Here is a 20,651-nt window from a genome sequence, read left to right on the forward strand (position 1 = left end):
AATACATTCCAAAAAGGACAAAAATTAGTGACATTAGAAAAGGAAATAATAAATAAACCTACCCAAACACAAAAACCAAACCCACTGCCCTTGAGTCTATTCCATTCAACTCCGAGAGACACTATAGGACAGAGAACTGCCTCACAGGGTTTCCAAGGATGTAAATCTTTGCAGAAGCAGATTAACATATCTTTCTCCTGCAAAGCAGCTGGTGATTTCAAACCACCGACCTTTTGGTTAGCGGACGAGTGCTTAACCACTGTGCCACCAAGGCTCCTTAAACAAACCTAAGACCTCATTATATGAAAATACTACCAAAAGATTTTTTTTTAAATTCTTCAAAGTTAATCAGAGGAAAAAAAATTGAGAGAAAATTCAAAAGGTACAGCATTATAAATGAGAAACTGAATAGTAGAAATATGGAAGAGATTATAAAATAATTCAATGTAGAGAATGCAAATAATGTTATCAAATTCACTAACAATTCAAAAAATATTTCCTTAGAAAATATAATTCAAAGACAGGTAGAAACAATTCTATAACAAGAGTTAGGAATAAAAGTTTTTTTTTTAAAAAAATTATTGTGGTAAAATACATGTAACAAATTTTCCATTTTAAACACTTTTAGGTGTACAATTCAGTGACACTAATTACATTCACCATGTTGTGAAAGTATCTGAGTCCTTGCTTTCAGCTCTTTGGGATACATTTCTAGGAGTGGAGTTGCTAGGTCACATGGTAATTCTGTATTTAACAATTTGAGGAACAGCTAGTTTTCCACAGTGGTGCACCATTTTACGTTCCCACCAGTAATACACAAGGGTTCCAATTTTTCCACATCCTCACCAACACTTGCTAGTTTTCCTTTATCTGACAATATACTCGTGAATGTGAAGTTTTGATTTGCATCACTGTGGTTTCGATTTGCATCTCCCTAGTGAGTAACGTGAGTCTCTGGGTGGTATAAACAGTTAATGCATTCAGCTACTAACCAAAATGTTGTTGATTCAAGTCCACTCATAGGCACCTCAGAACAAAGGTCTGGCAGCCTACTTCCAAAAAATTAGCCACTAAAAACCCTTTGGAGGACAGTTTTACTCTGATTGTATTATTGGCAGGAATGTGTAGAGTGACACACATTCAAAGTGGTGCAGTAGGTCACCATCTTTGAGCAGGGCAGCACTGTTTCCTACTCAGTGCGAAATCTGACGGCCAAGAGGTTTGGCTGCTATGCGATGCATACGCTGCTCTTGTTTTTGTCAGCCATGACTGAACCGTTTCAAACCAGTTCAAAGCCCTGCTAGGATCATATCATCTGCAAATAAGAGATACTTTTACTTCTTTCTTTCCGATTTGGGTGCCTTTTGTTTCTTTTTCTTGACTAACTGCTTTGGCTAGAACTTCCATGACAATGTTGATTAGCAGTACTGAAAGTTGGCATCCTTGACTTGTTCTTGATCTTAGGGGGAAACCTTTCAGTCTTTCACAATTGAGTACGATATCACTGTGGGCTTTTCCATAAATGCCCTCTATCATGAAGAGGAATTTCCCTTCTACTCCTAGATTGCTGAGTACTTTTATCATGAAATGGTTTTTTTTTTTTATTTTGTCAAATGCTTTTTCTGTATCAATTTGGAAAATCAGGTGGTTCTTCACCTTCATTTTATTGATATGCTGCATTACACTGACTGATTTTCTCATGTTGAACCACATTTATATTCCTGGGATAAATCCCACTTAGCCATGGTGTATAATCCTTTTACTATGCTGTTGGATTCAGCTTACTAGTTTATTTTGTTGAAGATTTTTACATCTATATTCATGGAAGTTATTGATCTGTACTTTTCCTTCCCTGTGATGCCTTTATCTGGCTTTAGTAACAGGGTAATGCTAGCCTCACAGAAGGGGTTAGGCAGTGTTCCCTCTTCTATTTGTTAGAGGAATTTGGAAAAGATTGGTATTAGTTTTTCTTTAAACATTTGGTAGAATTCTTCAGTGAAGCCATCTGATCCTGGGCTTTTCTTTGTTGCAAAGTTTTTAATTACTAATTCAATCTCTTCACTTGTTATAGGTCTGTTGAGATTTTCTATTTCTTCTTGAGCCAATTTAGCTAGTTTGTATGTTTATCGGAATTCTTCCATTTCATCTAGATTATCTAGTTTGTCGGCATTAAACTGTTCAGAGTAATTGCTTATAATCATTTTTATTTCCGTAGTGTTGGTAGTAATGTTTCCACTTTTATTTCTGATTTTAGTTATTTGTATCTTCTCTTTTTTTCCTTGTCACTCTAAAGGTCTGTCAACTTCATTGATCTTTTCAAAGAAGCAACTTTTGGTTTCGTTGATTCCCTCTATTGTTTCTATATTCTCTATTGCACTTTATCTCTGCTGTAATTCTTATTATTTCCTTCCTTTGGGTAGCTTTGGGTTTCATTTGCTCTTCTTTTTCTAGTTCCTCATGGTATTAAAAAAAAAACCCACTGCCATCGAGTCGATTTCAACTCATAGCAACCCTATAGGACAAACTAGAACTGCCTCGTAGGGCTTCCAAGGCTGTAAATCTTTACAGAAGTAGACTGCTACATCTTTCTTCTGCAGAGTGGCTGGTGGGTTTGAACTACCGACCTTTTGGTTAGCATCAGAACACTTTAACCACTGTGCCACCAGACTCCTTCGTCAAGGTATAAGAGTAGGTTATTTATTTGAAATCTTTCTTTTTTTTATTGTAAGCATTTACAGCTATAAATTTTTCTCTGAGTACTCTCTTTGCTGTATCCCATTAGTTTTGGTATGTTATGCTTTCATTTTCATTTGACTCTAAGTATTTTTAATTTCCCTTATGATGGAGGTTCGGGACCCACCTTACACTGTAGGACCTCATTAACATAACAAAAGAAGACACCTATTTCCAAACACCATCCATTTGTCTTTCTGAAGAACCACAAACTGTCCAATGGAATAGAATACAGTTCAAAAAGAAACTCATCTAATTCATATAATGGCTTTATTTATTAAAAAGATCAATACAGCAGGGAAAGAATTATCTTCTCAACAAATAGTGCTAGGTCAACAGAATATCCACATGGGGGAAAAATGCACCTTTACCACTACCTCACACAAAAAACAAAAAATCCCTTCCAACAGATTGAAGACGTAAGTGTTTAAAAGTAAATAACATGGCTTTAATAAGAAAACACAGACATCCTCTTCAGAATCTTAAAGTGGGCAAATCTAGCCATAAAAAGCTAGTCATAAATAGAAAAATTGATAACTCAATATATTTTTACTAAAATCAGAAGATGATTAAGAAAATTAAAAGGCAAATCACAGACTAGGAAAAGATATATGAAATGTACTTATTTGAAAATGAACTCATACACATATTCTTACAATTCCATGAGGAAAAGACAAACAATTCTTTTTTTTTTTTAAATGGGCAAAAGGCATGAACAGACCTTTCATAAAACAGGTTATCCAAATGACCAATAAACATATGAACATGTGCTCAACTGTATCAGTCCAAATGCAAAACTACTATGCTCTATACCACAACCCTCCCAGAATAGCTAAAATTAAAAGAGAAAATATGTTTGATAATGATGAAAAATAATTGAAATTCACACACTCCTGGTAACAGTGGAAACTGGTACAACCACTTTGGAAAAATGGCCCCACATGGGAAACTAGCCAAACTCTTTTCATCAGTAGAATGGAAAATGAACTGTGATATATTCACACAACACTACTAAACAGCAATAATAAATCATCTACTACACACATTAATAAGGATCATCTCACAAACATACACTGAGCAAAAGAAGTCACTCATAAGAGTACATACTGTATTACTTCATTCATATAAAGTACAAAAACAGATAAAACAAACCTGTGATGCTAGAAGTCAGAACTGTGGTTTACTTTTGTACCTATAGCGAAAGGAAGGAGACAACAGGATATTATTTGGGGTCCTGGGCCTTCCTCTGGGTAGGCATGACCTTTGCATTTATTCCCTCAGTCGTGTTGCCTGAAAACAGACAGGCTCAGTAGTAATCCTTCACAATATTTGTTATACTTTTGTTATATACTTTATCTCCATAGACACAACAATATGGACCCTAGGGCTCAGAAAAACTCTTAAACACCACCCAATCAAAGGGGTGCCCATCTGTGATAAGGGGTTCTAGTTGCTTACCATGCCCATTATATTTTTTGTGGTGTACCATATATTGGTCTCTGGGGGCTTTCAATTGTACCTGAACACGTTTCAGAATATCAGCTTGTTGCAATTCTTGGGGAAAGGGTCCCACAATGTGGCCACAAGGGTGATATACATGTTGCTTATGGAGCCTCAGCCTACGGTCTTCTAATAGCTGATTTCATTTGAAAGCAAGGTAAAATGGCTTTACTAAGGATGTGATGGTTAAAGTGAGATTTGAAGGATAAGCAGAAGTTTTAATTAGTGGGCTTCTGGAGGAAAGGAGCAGGGTGAGTACAGGAGATTGAATGAACGCTAGTGTGCAGAGAATAAAGGAAGTTATAGAGAATGATGTGGCTATAGAGGTAGTTATAACTACATTTAGGGCCTTGTTAAGAAGTTTCACTTTTATATTATATGACGAGACTTCTATTTTGAAAAGATCAAGTTGGCTCTTGAATGGAGAATGGACTGCAACAGAACCTGAAGATGTGTGTCAGACCCCCTAGAATGAATTAGAGAGCTATTAAAAAGTAAAATCTATAGGTCTTGGTGATGGACTGGATAGGTGGGATGAACCATAAGAGACTGAGTGTAGTAAGGCAACTAATTTCTAGAAATGATACTATAATTTACTGAGATATGAAACACCAGAGGAGGTTTAATATGGGGCATTATGAGTTTGAGATTCCACTAAGACATCCAAGAGACAGGTAAAATACCTATCTGGATTTATGATCCTGGATCTCAGAGAAGTGATTTAAACTGTAAATACGTCAGTCACTGGTGTATGAATGACAATTGAAGTCATGGGGGTGGATGAAGAAAAGAACATGAAATGAAAAGAGAAAATGGTCTCGAGATTCCAAGATTTAATGGCAGAAAAAAAGGAAAAGAGCCTTGTTTCCATTTATAATCTTGAGCCATTGAGTTGTCCCTCTTCCTTTCTAATACTGGTCACACTCCTGTGCTATAGATTTCACTCCTCCCTCCCCTGGTCTTTTTCTTTTATCAATTGTCTAGAATATTTTTCCAGGACCTTTTTTCTCTCTCTAAGAACAACAACAAAACTCTTCTTTAAACTTTGGCCATCTCTCTCCTCCTTCACAGCAAAGCTTCTTAAAATGTAAAATGGTGGCAGCTGATCTTCGACAAAGGGTCAAAGTCCATTCAATGGGGAAGGAACAGTTTCTTTAACAAATGGTGCTCATAAGACTGGATATCCACATGCAAAAAAAAAAAAAAAATGAATCAAGGTCTATCTCATACCATGTACAAAAACTAACTCAAAATGGATGAGAGACCTAAATGTTAAAGCTAAAGTGATAAAGTTCCTCAAAGATAATATGGGGTCAAAACTAGAGGACCTAACCTTCAGCATATATAGTCTATCAAACACAACAAAAAATGCACAAACAACAGAACATAAATTAGTTAACTGGGAGCTCCCAAAAATTAAATACTTATGCTCATCAAAAAAGACTTTAAAAAGAATATAAAAAGAGAACATACAGACTAGAAAAAAATCTCTGGCAACGACATATCTAGAGATATCTATAGATCTCTAGAATATATAGAAAAGTTCAACAACTCAACAAAAAAAAGACAAACAATCCAATCAAAAAATGGGCAAAGGACATGAACAGACACTTCACCAAGGAGGACATTCAGGCAGCCAACAAATAAATGAAAAGATGCTCGCGATCATTAGCCATTAGAGACATGCAAATCAAAACTACAATGAGATACTATCTCACCCCTACAAAAATGGCAATGATGAAAAAACCAGAAAACATCAAAAGCTGGTGAGGTTCTGGGGGAATTCAAACTCTTACACTTTGATGGTGGGATTGTAAAATGGTATAACCACTATGGAAAACAGTATGGTGCTTCCTCAAAAAGCTAGAACTAGAAATACCTTATGATCCAGCAATCCCACTCCTAAGTATATGTCCTAGAGCTATAACAGCAGTGACACGAATAAACATATGCACACTTATGTTCATTGTAGCATTATTCACAATAGCAAAAAGATGGAAACCTAAGTGTCCATCAACAGATGAATGGATAAACAAATTGTGGTATACATCCAATGAAATACTATGCAACTATAAAGAATAATGAGAAATCTGCAAAACATCTTACCACATGGATGAATCTGGAGGACATTTTGCTGAATGAAATAAGTCAATCACATAAAGACAAATATTGTATGGCCCCACAATTATAAAAAGTCAAGAAAAGATATACACACAGAAAGCAAAGTTATTTGATGGTTAACAGGGATGGGAGGGAGAGAAGGGGAATCACTTTCAAGATAGTAGACACTTGTTACTTTTGGTGATGGGAAAGGCAATCTCAAATATGGGTGAAGTCAGCATAACCTGACCAAGGTAAAGACACTAAGAAGTACATGAGAAAAAGGAACAATTTCGGTAAATGCTGTAACATACATAATTTTGCAGCAACAGTAAAAACAACCAAAAAACATGTGTGTGGCTACACAGGTAGATATGGATGCATATATGTGTATACGAAGGCATACGGGAGTAAATGCACACACATGTATAGGTGTACATGCAAGTATATGTATACACATTTGTGTGTGCTGCATATATGTCCACATGGATAACAAACCACACAGGGGGCACGGTTATGGAGGCTTCCTAGATATATCCAAACAACTCGTGGGATTGGTTTATTGGGTCAAAAGGCGTGGGACCATAGTCTAAGGGAACAGCTTAGTCAACTGGCATAACATAGTTCACAAACATAACATTCTACGTCCAAGTTTGGTGAGTAGCATCTGGGGTCTTAAAAGCTTGTCAGTGGCCATCTAAAATACAACTATTGGTCTCTACTCGTATGGAGCAAAAAAGAATGAAGGAAATCAAAAGCTCCAAGAAGAAACTAGTCCATGGGACTAATAGCCCACGTGAACCACAACCTCTTCAAACCTGAGACCAGAAGAACTAGATGGTGCCAGGCTACCACTACCAACTGTTCTAACCAAGGACACAACAGATAGTCCTGGATAGAATGGGAGAAAAATGTAGAACAAAACTCAAATTCCTAAAAAAAAGGCCAGACCTACTGGACCAACAGAGACTAGAGGAACCCCCAAGACTATTAGCCTAAGATAGCCTTTGAACTTGGAATTGAAGCTATTTCTGGAGGTCACCTTTCAGCCAAGTAATAGTGGTTTGTAAAATAAACATTACCCGTGAGTAATGTGCTCTCTTAAACAATTAACTGTATAAGACAAAACAGTCAACAGCTACCTAAAAGCAAAGATGAGACTGCACGGAGAAGGGAATCTAGATCAATGGAAACAGAACAAACAGGATGGAAATAATGAGAATGCTGACACACTGTAAAAATTGTAACCACTGGCACAGAACAATTTATATAAAAATTGATAAAAGGGAATCAAATTTGCTGTATCAACTTTCACCTAAAACACAGTAAAATATTTTTTAAAAAATGTAAAATGGTCTATGAGCAGTAAGGATCTGCATAAATCCAATCTCCAAAATGTGGCAACTGATCCAGTCCTCACATTCCCATTAGTCCATCCTTATCATGAGCTGCCCCCATGGCATTCACCCAAAGCTAGGTCAGAGATCACAAGTTTAAAGAACACCATCCTTCAGACTGTCAAATAGGCACATGCCAGTCACAAGTCTGGGGAGTCCACACAACATCCCAACCTTCAGACCTATTGGCCATCAATTCAGGGCTGGTTTCCCACTGGCCCTTCAGGATGCCAGCCACAATCTCAGCAGTCCACATGGCATCCTTACTTTCTGACCTGCTTGTTCCTACTGTTCCTTTGGGTTTGATAATTCACTGGAACAACTCACAGAACTCACAGAGAGTATATTATACTTAAGACTACCGATTTAGTATAACCAAAAAGGATACAAACAAAGAGATATCTAGGTGAAGTCTGGGAGAGTTCCCTACACAGAGCTTCCATGTTCCAAAGGATGCGCAACCCTCCTGGGAGCAGACGTTCTTAGCAACCAGAAAGCTCTTGAGCCTTAGTGTTCAGGGCTTTTATTGGCTAGTCCTGGATGGTAAGTTAAATCATGCCTCCTGACATTAGTTGATACAGGCTTCCCAGGCGAGTTTTTTCTGGTCTGGTCAGCCCCTACTTGCCAGCACAAATTCTCAGGCATGGCCTGGAAGCTGAGAACAAGGTACACCAATTACTCCAAGGGTAATTTCTCTGGAGCTAAGGATAAAGGCCATCTTACTTAGGGTAAAACTAGGTCCTTTACCCCACAGCCTACCTTCGTAGAATACTCAACTTCACTTGCCATTCACTTCTAGGTACAAATGGTTGACTTTTAAGTCTACTACTCCAGCAAATACACCCTTAACAAAGTCACAAATAAACCATTCTTACTAAATCAAATGAACATTTTCCAATTCTTATTTTACTCTCTGTTCCTGTACCCAGCAATTAAATACTAATGTTCCTTAAAGTTTATTCTGTTGTTTTTTATTTCCCTCTCTTTGTAAGGTATATATTTCATTGGTGACTTTTATCCAGTCCTTTGGCGTCAACTCTCACCATGTACTCATTAATTCCAAATCTATCTTTCATCTAGAGATCCTTTTCTCACATAGCCTACCTCATATTAGACATCTCCACTTGGATACTACATGGGTATTTAAAATTAAACACATTTAAAACAGAAAAAAAAAAAACAAAAACAAAACTCTATCATCTCTCATCCTCCAAAACCACAACCACAACTGCAAAAATTCTGCTATTTTTCCTTTATTCCCTATCCTCCACCATCCACAAGGCTGCTCAAGGCAGAAACGTATTAGTCATGTTTGATTCTACTCTTCAACCTTCCTTCGTTGCGTCAATTCTACTCCTTTATAGTACCTCTTGATTCATCCCATTCTCTTTATCCCAGTTACACTAAACCATTTTCTTTTAGCACAATTTTAACCAATTCGTAACTATCAAATATGATCAATATGTTATGTCCTAAAATTTTTCAATTGCTGCCTATTTCTCACATCCTTAAGGAAAAAATTTTCACAGTCTTCATAAACTTCTCCAGTCTTCTCTTGGCCTCTATAGGTTGTTGTTGTGTGCTGTCACGTCAATTTCGACTCATAGTGACCCCATGTGACAGAGTAGAACTGTCCCATAGGGTTTTCTATTTTCAATCATCTTGTATGCATGCGAAAGCTGGGCAATGAATAAGGAAGACTGAAGAAGAATTGATATCCTTGAATTAGGGTGTTGGTGAAGAATACTGATATACCATGGGCTGCCAGAAGAATGAACAAGTCTGTCTTGGAGGAAATATAGCCAGTGTGCTCCTTAGAAGCAAGGATGGCAAGACTTCGTCTCACGTACTCTGGACATGTTATCAGGAGGGACCAGTTCCTGGAGAAGGACATCATGGTTGGTAGAGGGTCAGCAAGAAAGAAGACCCTTGATGAGATGGACTGACACAGTGGCTGCAACACTGGGCTCAAACATAGCAACAATTATGAGGATGGTGCAGGAGTAGGCAGTGTTTTGTTCCGTTGTACACAGGGTCACTATGAGTTAGAATTGACTCGACGATATCTAACAACAGTCTTTACAGGAAATCAGCAGGTCTTTCTCCTTCGGAGCAGCTAGGTGGGTTTGAACTGCCAACCTTTCAGTTAGCAATCACAAGGACTCTTTACCACCCTCTATGTACCTCATGAGAACTACTTGCACAGGATCATGAGAACTGATTTATTAAAGCTGCAGTCTTCCCATTCTTTGTATCAGCTCTCATTCTCTTAAATTCCTTTATCTTCTGTACATCCTTCAAAACTCAAGACTAAGCTTCCTCCTCAGAGAAACTTCCAAAGCTCCTCTCTCTCAATCTGAGCTAGGTAGCCTTCGTTTGTTCTCTTTATAGTAGCCTTTAGTAGCATTCAGTTGGTCCTCCATATCTGCAGGTTCCACATCCGTGGATTCAACCAATGGGGGATCAAAAATACTAGGAAAAAAGAAAGTTCCAAAAAGCAAAATTTGAACTTGCGGCACATCGAGCACTACACTGAATCCATGCGAATGAAGTGATATGTAGGCATACCCTGCTGTAGCCTTCTGCCATTTCCCAGATCCTCAGTCTCTCTCCAGCACTCGTTATTTGAGCATTGTTCACCTGGCATCTCATTTGTTTGCTATTTGTGTTGTGTGCATCCTTTGTTTCTGCGAAAAAATGGCTCCTAAAAAGCAATTAAGTGGTCAAAGCAATCCCCTGAAGGCTAATTGTGAGGGAGTTGAGGAGAGTGAGAGGAAGGAGTTTCAGGCTAGTAAGGGATAATTGGCTAGCCATGTTAAGCACTAAAGCCTCAAGAACTTCAAGATCATGGGAGAATCGGCATCCGAGGCAGCATCAGGGTTCCCAGAAGAGCTCAAGAAACTCACAGAAGGGCTACCTTCTACAGCAAGACTTCAATTGTGATCAAACAATTATTTAAAGTATACAGGAGGATGTGCATAGGTTATATGCAAATACTACTCCATTTTACATAATGGACTTGAGCATTCGCAGATTTTGGTATCTGTGGGGGTCCTGGAACCAATCCCTCGTGGATACAGAGGAACCTTTTATTTACCCACCCACTGTCGCCATCCGTGAACTCAAAAAGAGCAGAGACTAGTATTTTTTCTCTGTAACCTGAGTACTTAGCATACTCCCTGGAATTTATTATGTGTTCAATAAATAACTGTTGAATTAATTCCACACCTAAACACCTACCATGTTAACTCTTCCTTCCATGGTATTTATTACAATGCTTTATATTTAATTTGACTAGCTGGAATCGACTTGACGGCAACTGGTTTGGTTTTTGTTTTTTTGGTATATGCTGATAGGAGCCCTGGTGGTGCAGTGGTTAAAAGCTTGGCTGCTAACCAAAAGGTTGGCAATTCAAATCCACCTGTCATTCCTTGGAAACCCTATGGAGCAGCTCTACTGTGTCCTACAGGGTTGCTATCAGTTAGAAACGACTGGACAGCAACGGGTTTGGTTTGTTTGTTTGTTTTTATATGCTGATAAATTCCAGTATTTGGGAGCAAAAGTTTTTGTCTTTGTAAAAAAAAGAAAAATAGTACATTAATGTATTGTATGACAGTGTTATAACAGGGATATAACCTAATTTCAGGAATGACTCAATGTGTACATACATCACGTTTCCCAAATCAGTCAAAGTTAGAAAATAATTCTTCAGCTCTGATAATGAAACAAAGCATCACTATTATCTTGAGAAAACTAAAGAGTGAAGTAAATCAAGTAGGAAACAAGAAACTACAAGGAAATCTACAAAACCTAAGTGTTTGTAGTACTTCAAAGTTGTCAGTAAGGCAAAAATATTCAAGAAGTTTCTATTTGATATTGGACTGCTTTGGCACTTTGTCTCTCACTGTTGTTATTGTTAGGTGCCATCGAGTTGGTCCCAACTCATAGTGACCCTAGAGGATAGAGTAGAACTGCCCTATACGGTTTCCAAGGAGCGACTGGTGGATCTGCACTGCCTATCTTTTGGTTAGCAGCCGAGCTCTTAACCACTGTGCCACCAGGGCTCCTTTATCTCACTGGTACTTATTTTCTACAGGACAAAATTGGCACATACTGTTCATTTTAATAACTATATTGTTTACCATTGTTAACCTTATCTCCCCCAAATGAGACCACTTCTATTTCTATAGGTCTAAAATGACAAGATTACATCTAAGCAGACAGCATTCAACAGCTAGTTAACGAGTGATTTAAAGATCTATACTGGTGAAGATTAAAGATGAAAGCATCTAAACCTTAATCAAAACGTTCCAGCCAATACATTGTTAAATAGTACAGTTGTTTTTTTTTTTCCCTAATAAAGTTCGATGCATTTAAAAACTACATTGTCAAAATCAATAGTAATGTAATAGTGCAGGTATGATTTGAGAGTCCTTTGTAATTTAGACATTTGTCAACTATGAACGCCTTTAAAAACAACTCACCCCTCACCAGTTCAGTTTTGAGAAAGTGTTTAAATTCAAAGGCACAGCTCTAAATTACATGTTTTTTTCCTGCACATAAAACTCTTACTTTAATTTAAAAGCTCTCAATTCAGAGTTCACAAATAACTAGAAACAGAAAGTACATACATATCGAATTCTTTTTATCATTTTTTAGGGGAGGAAACCTAAAGTATTTTTTGTTATTTGCAGCAGCTCTAACAGCAAACCACAATTAAATGTGTGAACAAGGTTGTCAGAGTAACACTTGTCATTCACACCGCTTACAGAAAGGCGCTCCAAGACTTCCAGCAGCCCTAATTAAAATTAACGAAATCTTCTCACAGGGACTTTTCAGAGAGGTACATTTTGTCATTTGCTGTTTCAAACAGAGGAAAACCCAATTACCTCAAAGCTCAACATTTTTCACTCCAAGGTCTAAATCTACCCACCTACCACTAGCACTGACGAACGGAGCCTAGACTCTCAGCAAGCAACTCATTAACAATTCCAATTGCTTCGATATATAACATCGCCATTCAGAAAAAAATTGCTCAGGGAAGGTGGAGTGAGCTTTCTCTCAGAAATCAGAAGAGAAGGGGGCAGGGAAAAGTATCTTCTTTACTTCTCTTTACAATCAAGCGGAGAAAGGGGCAAGCTCCTACTAGCAATTTCTAGACTAGCCCTGAACGGGCTTAAGGCTTCCCCATCGTCTTCTTTAACTCAACGTGAATAAACGCACTCAAGAACACTGAATATTACCCACCTCTGGCACCAAAGAAGCCGGATCGACTCTCACCCAAGACTCAGCTGGCCCTTTTTCACCTGGGCCCCGCAGAAGTCCGCCAGGGCTTAGGCAGATCGCACTTTTCAGCAACGCGCCTTGCGATTGGCTAACTCGGAAGAGACTTCTCCATCCTATTGGCAATTACAGCTGCGGTAGCGGCAAGGAGGCGGGAGTTTGGGTCTGGTTCTGACAGGCGGGCCGCAGAGTTCCCAGAGTTCCTTCCTATTGGGGCAACACGGGAGGGTCCAAGATGGCGGCCGTGGAAACTTGCGGCACCGGCGCCGGGGGTACTGGGTTTATGGCGGCGGCAACGAGCAAGAACAACGTGACCGGTTTCCAGAGGAAGGGTCCTAGAGCCGGGGGTACCGACAGCAGTGGCTCTCGTCTGGTGTCCATCGCGGGCACACGACCGTCGGTGCGGAATGGGCAGCTGCTGGTATCAACCGGGCTTCCAGCCCTGGACCAGCTCTTAGGTCGGTTCGGAACGGAGATCCAGGTTCAACAGAGGGGAAGCTCAGGGGGGGAACCTACCGAGAGATGCACTCTGACTCCACATCCCTTTTTGACCCTTCAGCCTTCCAACGTGGAGAGAATAGCGGGGTCTGATATTGAGAAAGGGGAGGAAGGGTTGCGTGGAGACTCAAACCTGTTTTAGTGCCCCGAGTGTCTACTCTCGTTCTCCGCCCATCATTCAGTTTCCAGATTACGGCGAGATACCTACATGCTTTTACCCCTGACATGCTTCCTAGTCAAGGGGAAGAATTAATGTCTGGAGACAGTTTGGTCTTCTTCTAAGATTCCCCCTTCCTATCTCTGGGTGCACCCTTCTGCCAATCCTGGGTAGTTCACGCCTTGGACTAACCTAATAAAGTTTTTTTTATCATTCTGAGAGACAGGCTTCCATAGAAAATGCTGAAAAAAGTAACATCCCCCTTGTCACCGCCAGGCTGCTCATTTCCAGGTTCTGAATCTTATATTAGCTTTAAGAGAATGTATGTCGAAGGTATATGTTGACCCAAAATAGTTAAAACCTGGACATTTAGAGAGGCATACCTATATCCGCATTAAGTATATGTGTATATGTATTTGTTAGTTTCTTACAATATATATTTTGCCTCGTAGAGTTGATTGCTGCATGCCAAACATATATTTAAACTTAATACATATTTTAACGAGAAAAAGAAGGCCGGTTCTTAGGTTTTCCTTTATAACCTCTGGAATTTTGCATGAAGAGCCTGCTAGAGCATATGCTTGTTTCATAGCTGTTATGTTGAAAGGATTGGCCAGATTAGATTGGTTAGGACAGAGTTGTGTTTGTTAATAAAGCTTGTTGATTAGTTGGTTACTATCTGGAATGCTGCTTCATTAAACGTGGTCTATATTGTATATTTCATAACTTTTTAAAAAATGTGTCATATATGTGTGTTAAATCTTGTACACTTTCGTAAGATACTGCAAATGCCATTGCTTGTTCTTGTACTTCACTTGACATTTTCTCCCTAATTTTTCCCACAACGAATGCTTTTCAAATGCGCTTAGTGCAGAGGAAAGTGACAAGGAAAGCAACCTACGAGAGACAGTATGGCTTTTTGCCCTCTGTTCTTTCATGACCTAACAGGATCCTGGGGTTTTTCCTGCATAAATTTTAGTATTTTTCACTGAATTGTTTCAAGTCTGTTGTCTTCCAGAGTTGCATGGTACTATAAACAAATGATTCGTAATAACTAATTAGCAAATATTTATTTCACTCCCTCCCCCCTTTCAGCTTCAATATGAGTCACTATTCCTAGTCCTTGATTTTTTTTTTTTTTTAATTTAGTGTGGAGATGTGATTTCATTTACTTGATCCTGAAACTCTCCAAACCAAAAGGTCTAATCATATTTCTGACATTATATCTTCAGCTTCTCACTAGAATAACAAAATATGCTTAACACATTTCCTGGCATTTAGTAGATTTTCAGTAAATTCTTGATTGAAAGAAAAATAATGTGTAGAAAAGAACCCAAACAAGATTATGGAACGTGTAAAATGTAGTTATATGTTTGAACTCGAGAAACAGACTCAGAGAAATTATGAGACATGAACAGAGTCACAAAACTAGTGACAGTCTGGGCTGATCTTTTGACTCCAAATGTAGTGCTCTCTGCCCTATGCTACAGCTGTCTCAAGTTTTTAAGAACTTTTTTCAGGGAATTTTAACCATTTATTGAATCTAAGCCTAACAGATGTAACTATAACCAAAACTAAAGCCATCGCCATCCAGCTGATTCCGACTCATGGTAACCCTCCAGGACAGAGTAGAACTGCCCAATAGGGTTTCCAAGGCTATAATCCTTACGGAGGCAGACTGCCACATCTTTCTTCCTTGAAGCAGCTAGTGGGTTGCAACCGCCAACCTTTTGGTTGACAGCTGAGAGTTTAACCCCCAACAGGGCTCCTAGATTTCGCTATAGTCTATCTTTTAAAGCATCCATCAAAAAGAGAATCCACAGCACCTTCCAAAAGTATTTATACAGAGATAAAAACTTAAACTGTAATTTTTTAATTTTCTAAATTTGCTAGGGGTGGGAGGAGAGGGGCTTCTAGTATTTGAAGATACACAAAAATTAGTGTTCATTAAGATGATTGAAATAAATGTCAGTTGAATATTCTGAAGTATTTTGAAATATTTTGCATGTATGCAGTTAATTCTTAAAGTGCACAGAAGTTGAAGAAGTTATTTACATTTGGAGTAGTAAATATGATCCAAAGTATTTCAGTTGTTAATTTAATGGCATTTTTATATTTTGATTTTCCATTCTGTATGGCCCTGTGAAGCAAATACATTACATTTGTTTTTCATTAAAACATTGTTTGAATGTGAAACAGTTGACTGCTAATGTGTTAAATATGTAAGTATAAACAATTCTTACTATATTGTTACTCAAAAATGTTATTTGGCTCAAATTGTGACAAACCTAACATCACCACATTGTGACAGAATGTAATGATAGTAGGATGTTATGTCAGGATGATGAGACTATACTCTGATACTGTGATTGTTGCTTAAGTATATTTTGTGGTTACTGTGTAACAAGTAAATATTATATTGTGACATTTTACTATTGCTACCATGACGTCATTGTAATTTTAAGCATAGATGCAAACTATATTTGAAAAAAGGTACCATCCAGGTTAATTGAATGATAGTCATTGGATAATATGCTAATTTTTGCATTGTTTACTCCAAAGTATTTTATAAATTTGAAAGTTTCTAATATCTTTTTTTAAACATAAAGTAACCATATTAAATATATTTGTTCTGATAATTTTATTGTTAGATTTTGATATAAATTTCCCAAGTTAGCTGATTTGAATTTTTCTAGTTCTTAGATTTCCTAACCCAGGTTCTCAACTCTGCGCTTCCAGGACATGTTATTATTTGAAGACTGTATGTAGATAGGAACCCTGGTGGCTCAGTGGTTAAGAGCTCAGCTGCTAACCAAAAGGTCAGCAGTTCAAATCCACCAGCCACTCCTTAGAAACCCCATGGGGCAGTTGCAGTCTGTCCTATAGGGTCACTATGAGTTGGAGTCAACTCGATGGCAACAGGTTCCTTCGTATATGTAAATAACATACTTAAAAAGGAAAAGGACTTGATTAGATAGATATTTCTTTTCCCTTCTTCCAGGAATTTCCAAAGAAAGATTATAGCAGGTAAGGGAGACTGGCAAAAAAAAAGAAAAAAGAAAAAAATTTTTTTCTAGGACATAAAATATAGTCTTTGTTAGGACGGTTTGTCTAACCTGGGGAAAATATCCCTAGCCTCATACTTCGAAGAAGTGTTCGTGGGAAAAGGTGACTTCTCAGGTTTGTCTAGTTTAACCTCAGTGCCGTCCAGGACTTATTAAATTTTGACAGTCAAATGAATGGCAGAGGGGGATTTAGTGTGAAAAATAATCTAGAAACAATACTCTGGAAGAAGCTTGATGGTAGCTGCCATTTTCAACATTGATATTGAAAAATACTGGTGAGCTTGTTTCCTTTGCTCACCTTAATCTTAATCTGTAGTGTGTGTTAATGTACATTGAGCTTGTAGTATATTTTTTAACATAATCCTGGTTATGCTATTTTAGCAACTGATACAGGTAGCTGTAAATTTTAGGAGTAGATAGCTTATTCCTTCGTAGTAGTATGCAAAATTATTTCATGTGGTATAATCTACAGAACTATTATCACTGTTCATAACGTTCTCTGTTTTGACTCTCATATTTGTCCAGCCAGTAGCTGTTTAACAATCAAGAGTAGCTGGGATGTTTCATACCTCTTAGAGAAGAAAATGTAGACTTGTTAATGAAATAACTGTAATTTAATTTGGGGTCTGGCATCAATTAAGTAGTTCAGGATATTACTGTGAACCAAGGAAAGAGTATGGTCTTGATTTTTACATAACATTTCACCCAGAATACCTTTCTATAGTTATAACCAAAATTATTACTTTATAAGGAATACTGGAAGGGAGTGGTAAAAATCACTTTTATTTTTCCTGATCTTTATTTGGTTTCCATTTTACTTTCTCTGACTTTAAAAAGGGGAGATGCCTTTGTTGATAGTTAAGGTATCTTCTGGGCCTTCGTATTCTAGTGTATTAATGAGACTTAATTTGCCCAAAATTTATAGCTTAGAGATTTGTTTTTAGGGGTGTGGGAGGTTTGAATTTTCTCCCTTTAAAATAGTACTGATATTATTGTTTAATCACTTCTTACATGGATTGAAAAACAAACCCTTTGTATTTTAAAATCATGAGATAGGAAGATCTTGGCACTTAAGATCTTAAATTTTCTGATTTTTTTTTAAGGTATTAAATTTTTTTTTCTGGTTTGAGACAACAAAAATGTAAGCAAAATCTTAATGAAACTAATACTTTAAAATATTAAGCATGCAAAGTATCTTCAACTGTTCAAATTCAGAATATTCTAGTCTTATATGTAGATAAAATACTGTGCTTGTATTTTTGTATGCTGGAGATAAATAGAATTCCTAAGGAGGCCTAGAAGTAAAACCAAGGAGCTCTTATTTTCTTAGTGATTTAGAAAATGTTTTAATGATTTCTCTAAGTTACGATTAATAGAGAGAAGAGGCAGTAAATAAGATAATTTTACTCTTTTTTTTCCCTTTGTTTATTTTTATCATAGAAATAAGTTGATTGCTTCCTTATCCCGTTACGTATCTATAAAAACATTTTAGTGGACTGTTGGGAAAAGGTAGTTATTTTATTTGGGAACCTTTAGCGTGAGGTTTGTGTCGCTTTTGGAATTTGATAAAATTACTAATAGATTATTAAATTTAAAAGTGTGTTAAAAGCTAGCTTTCGATGACTATATCAAGTAGTTTGTTGCGATTGGTTGTCTTGGCTTTTTTGTTGGGAAGCATGGCTACAAAGTAATTTAAAATACAGCTAGAACCTTGGCATATCAGGTGCGGGAGATCAAAATAACTAATAGGTGTTTGGGGAAAACGTGAGGTCCTGTCACACTAAGGAGCCCTGGTGGCACATTGGTTAAGAGCTCAGTTGCTAACCAAAAGCTTGGCAGTTCAAATCCACCACCTGCTCCTTGGAAACCCTATGGGGCAGTTCTACTCTATCCTACAGTGTTGCTATGAGTCAGAATCAACTCAACAGCAACAGGTTTGGTTTGGGTTTTGGTCACACTAAAATCCGATTAGGAAGAATAGAGGAATTTTGTCAGTATGTGTTATGTATATGTGCGTGTCAAATTATTGTATCTAATATACATAGAATAAAAGCTTGATTTAAAAATAGTAAGATGGCTTCATCCTACTCCCCTGACCAACCTTAGAAATAACCAACCTTTACTGTAGTCAATCTAAATTTGAGTCTTATAAATTTACATAATACAATCATTAGGTAAAAACAAAGAAAGCCTAGCTCCGTGTATAAGAGAAGTCCTGATGGTGTATTAATTTAGCTGGTAAAAATCACTTAGTGTGTTGGCATTTTGTGTTGTATTAGGTAATATACAAATTTTCCAAACATTAGAATTTTTAACATGAGATTTTAAAAATTTGATGGTGTGCTGTTCACTGAATTATCAGGAACATCTGGTTGTTAGGACCATTCTTACAGGGAACCACCTTCTTAGCTTAGTCTTATTTTGCTTAACTATTTGCTTAACTATTTCATCAATGGGAAGTATTCTTACTAATTATTATTGTTATGATGATCACCATTTATCACATAATGATATTTTTGTTGATTTGTTCTAATCAGAAGACAATTGCTGAAATGGTAAGAGTAACTCTGTGCCAGGCACCGGTAGTAGGGATCTCTACATTTAATTGGGGAGCTATTTCTTGATAAGTTTTCATCAAAGGTTTAAAAATTCCTTTATTCTCTATGTAACTGTTCTGGTGCAGGCCTTATGTAAATTTATAATTTGAGGAAATATGGGTACTTAGATAAGAAACCTAAATCCTTCCTATGGGAAATCAGCTAAAAAACTTTTTTACTATCCGCTCTGGACAAGACATTGGTTAAATATATACAAAATGACTCTTAGATAGTTAAAAAATTATTTATTTTTTATCATTATACGTTTTCATTTCTATTTTTTGTAGTTTTTTTTTTGTTTATTGTAGTTTAGATGAAGTTTACATTTCAAGTTGGTCTCCCATACAAAAACTTATACATACATGGTTATGTGACCCTAATTGCTCTCCCCATACTGTGAAAGCACGATCCTCCTTTTCACCCCTGATTCCCCATGTCCATTCAACCAGCTCCTAACCCTGTCTGGCTTCCCATCTCACCTCTGGACAGAAACTGCCTGTTTAATGTCTTATATCTACTTGACCTAAGAGGCACACTCCTCATGCATATCATTTTATGTCCCACAGTCCAGTCCAATTCCTGTCTGAAGAGTTGGCCTCAGAAATTGTTTTAGTTCTGGGCTGATAGAGAATCTGGGGGCCACGCTTTCTGGGGTTGCTGCAGTCTCAGTCAGACCATTAAGTCTGGCCTTCTTACTAGAATTCGAGTTCTACACCCCACCCTACTCCTGCTCCATCAGGGACTCGCTGTTGTATTCCCTGTCAGGGCGGTCATTGGTGGTAGCTGGGCACCATCTAGTTCTTCTTGTCTCAGGCTGATGAAGCCTCTGGTTTATGTGGCCCTTTCTGTCTGTTGTGCTAATACCTTCCTTATGTCTTTGATGTTCTTCATTCTCCTTTACTCCAGGTGGTCAGGACCAATTGATGCATCTTGGATGGTCACTTGCAAGCTTTAAAGACCCCAGACACCACTCACCAAAGAAGGATGCAGAACATTTTCTCAATAAGCTTTGTTATGCCAGTTGACCTAGATGTCCCCTGAAAACATGGTCCCCGGACCCCCACCTGTGCTACTCAGTCCCTCAAAGTGTTTGATTGTATTCAGGGAACTTCTTAGCTTAGGTTTAGTCCAGTTGTGCTGACTTCCCTATAGTGTGTGCTGTCCTTCCCTTCACCTAAGATAATTCTTATCTGCTATCTAGTTAGTAAATAACACTCACCCTCTCTCCCCACCCTCGTAACCATCAAAGAATGTTTTCTTCTGTGTTTAAACCTTTTCTTGAGTTCTTATAATAGTGGTCTTATACAATATTTGTCCTTCT

General features: G+C 37.7%; 2 protein-coding genes across 6 annotated transcripts in view; one reads left to right on the plus strand and one right to left on the minus strand.

Annotated features, from left to right (window-relative positions):
• Nucleotides 1–13,083, minus strand: part of IMMP1L (inner mitochondrial membrane peptidase subunit 1) — a 99,111-nt gene extending 86,028 nt beyond the window's left edge. The window contains exons 1-2 of one of the 2 annotated variants that reach the window (XM_023737964.1): nt 5,234–5,409; nt 3,886–3,925 (exon numbers count right to left, since the gene is read on the minus strand). The gene's annotated coding sequence lies outside the window, so the exon portion shown is untranslated. Of the gene's footprint in view, nt 1–3,885; nt 3,926–5,233; nt 5,410–12,977 lie in introns of those variants that run through there. The other variant, XM_023737971.1, reaches the window with a different exon arrangement.
• A 132-nt stretch (nt 13,084–13,215) lies between these two features.
• Nucleotides 13,216–20,651, plus strand: part of ELP4 (elongator acetyltransferase complex subunit 4) — a 276,959-nt gene continuing 269,523 nt past the window's right edge. For 3 of the 4 annotated variants that reach the window (XM_023737996.1, XM_023737989.1, XM_023737998.1), the window contains exon 1: nt 13,234–13,471. In XM_023737996.1, coding sequence (XP_023593764.1) covers nt 13,249–13,471 — 223 coding nt within the window. In that variant the 5' untranslated portion in view covers nt 13,234–13,248. Of the gene's footprint in view, nt 13,472–20,651 lie in introns of all 4 variants that reach the window. The other variant, XM_004369749.1, reaches the window with a different exon arrangement.

The sequence above is a fragment of the Trichechus manatus genome, unplaced genomic scaffold (genome assembly GCF_000243295.1).
Source record: "Trichechus manatus latirostris isolate Lorelei unplaced genomic scaffold, TriManLat1.0 scaffold00006, whole genome shotgun sequence".
Taxonomy (NCBI): domain Eukaryota; kingdom Metazoa; phylum Chordata; class Mammalia; order Sirenia; family Trichechidae; genus Trichechus; species Trichechus manatus.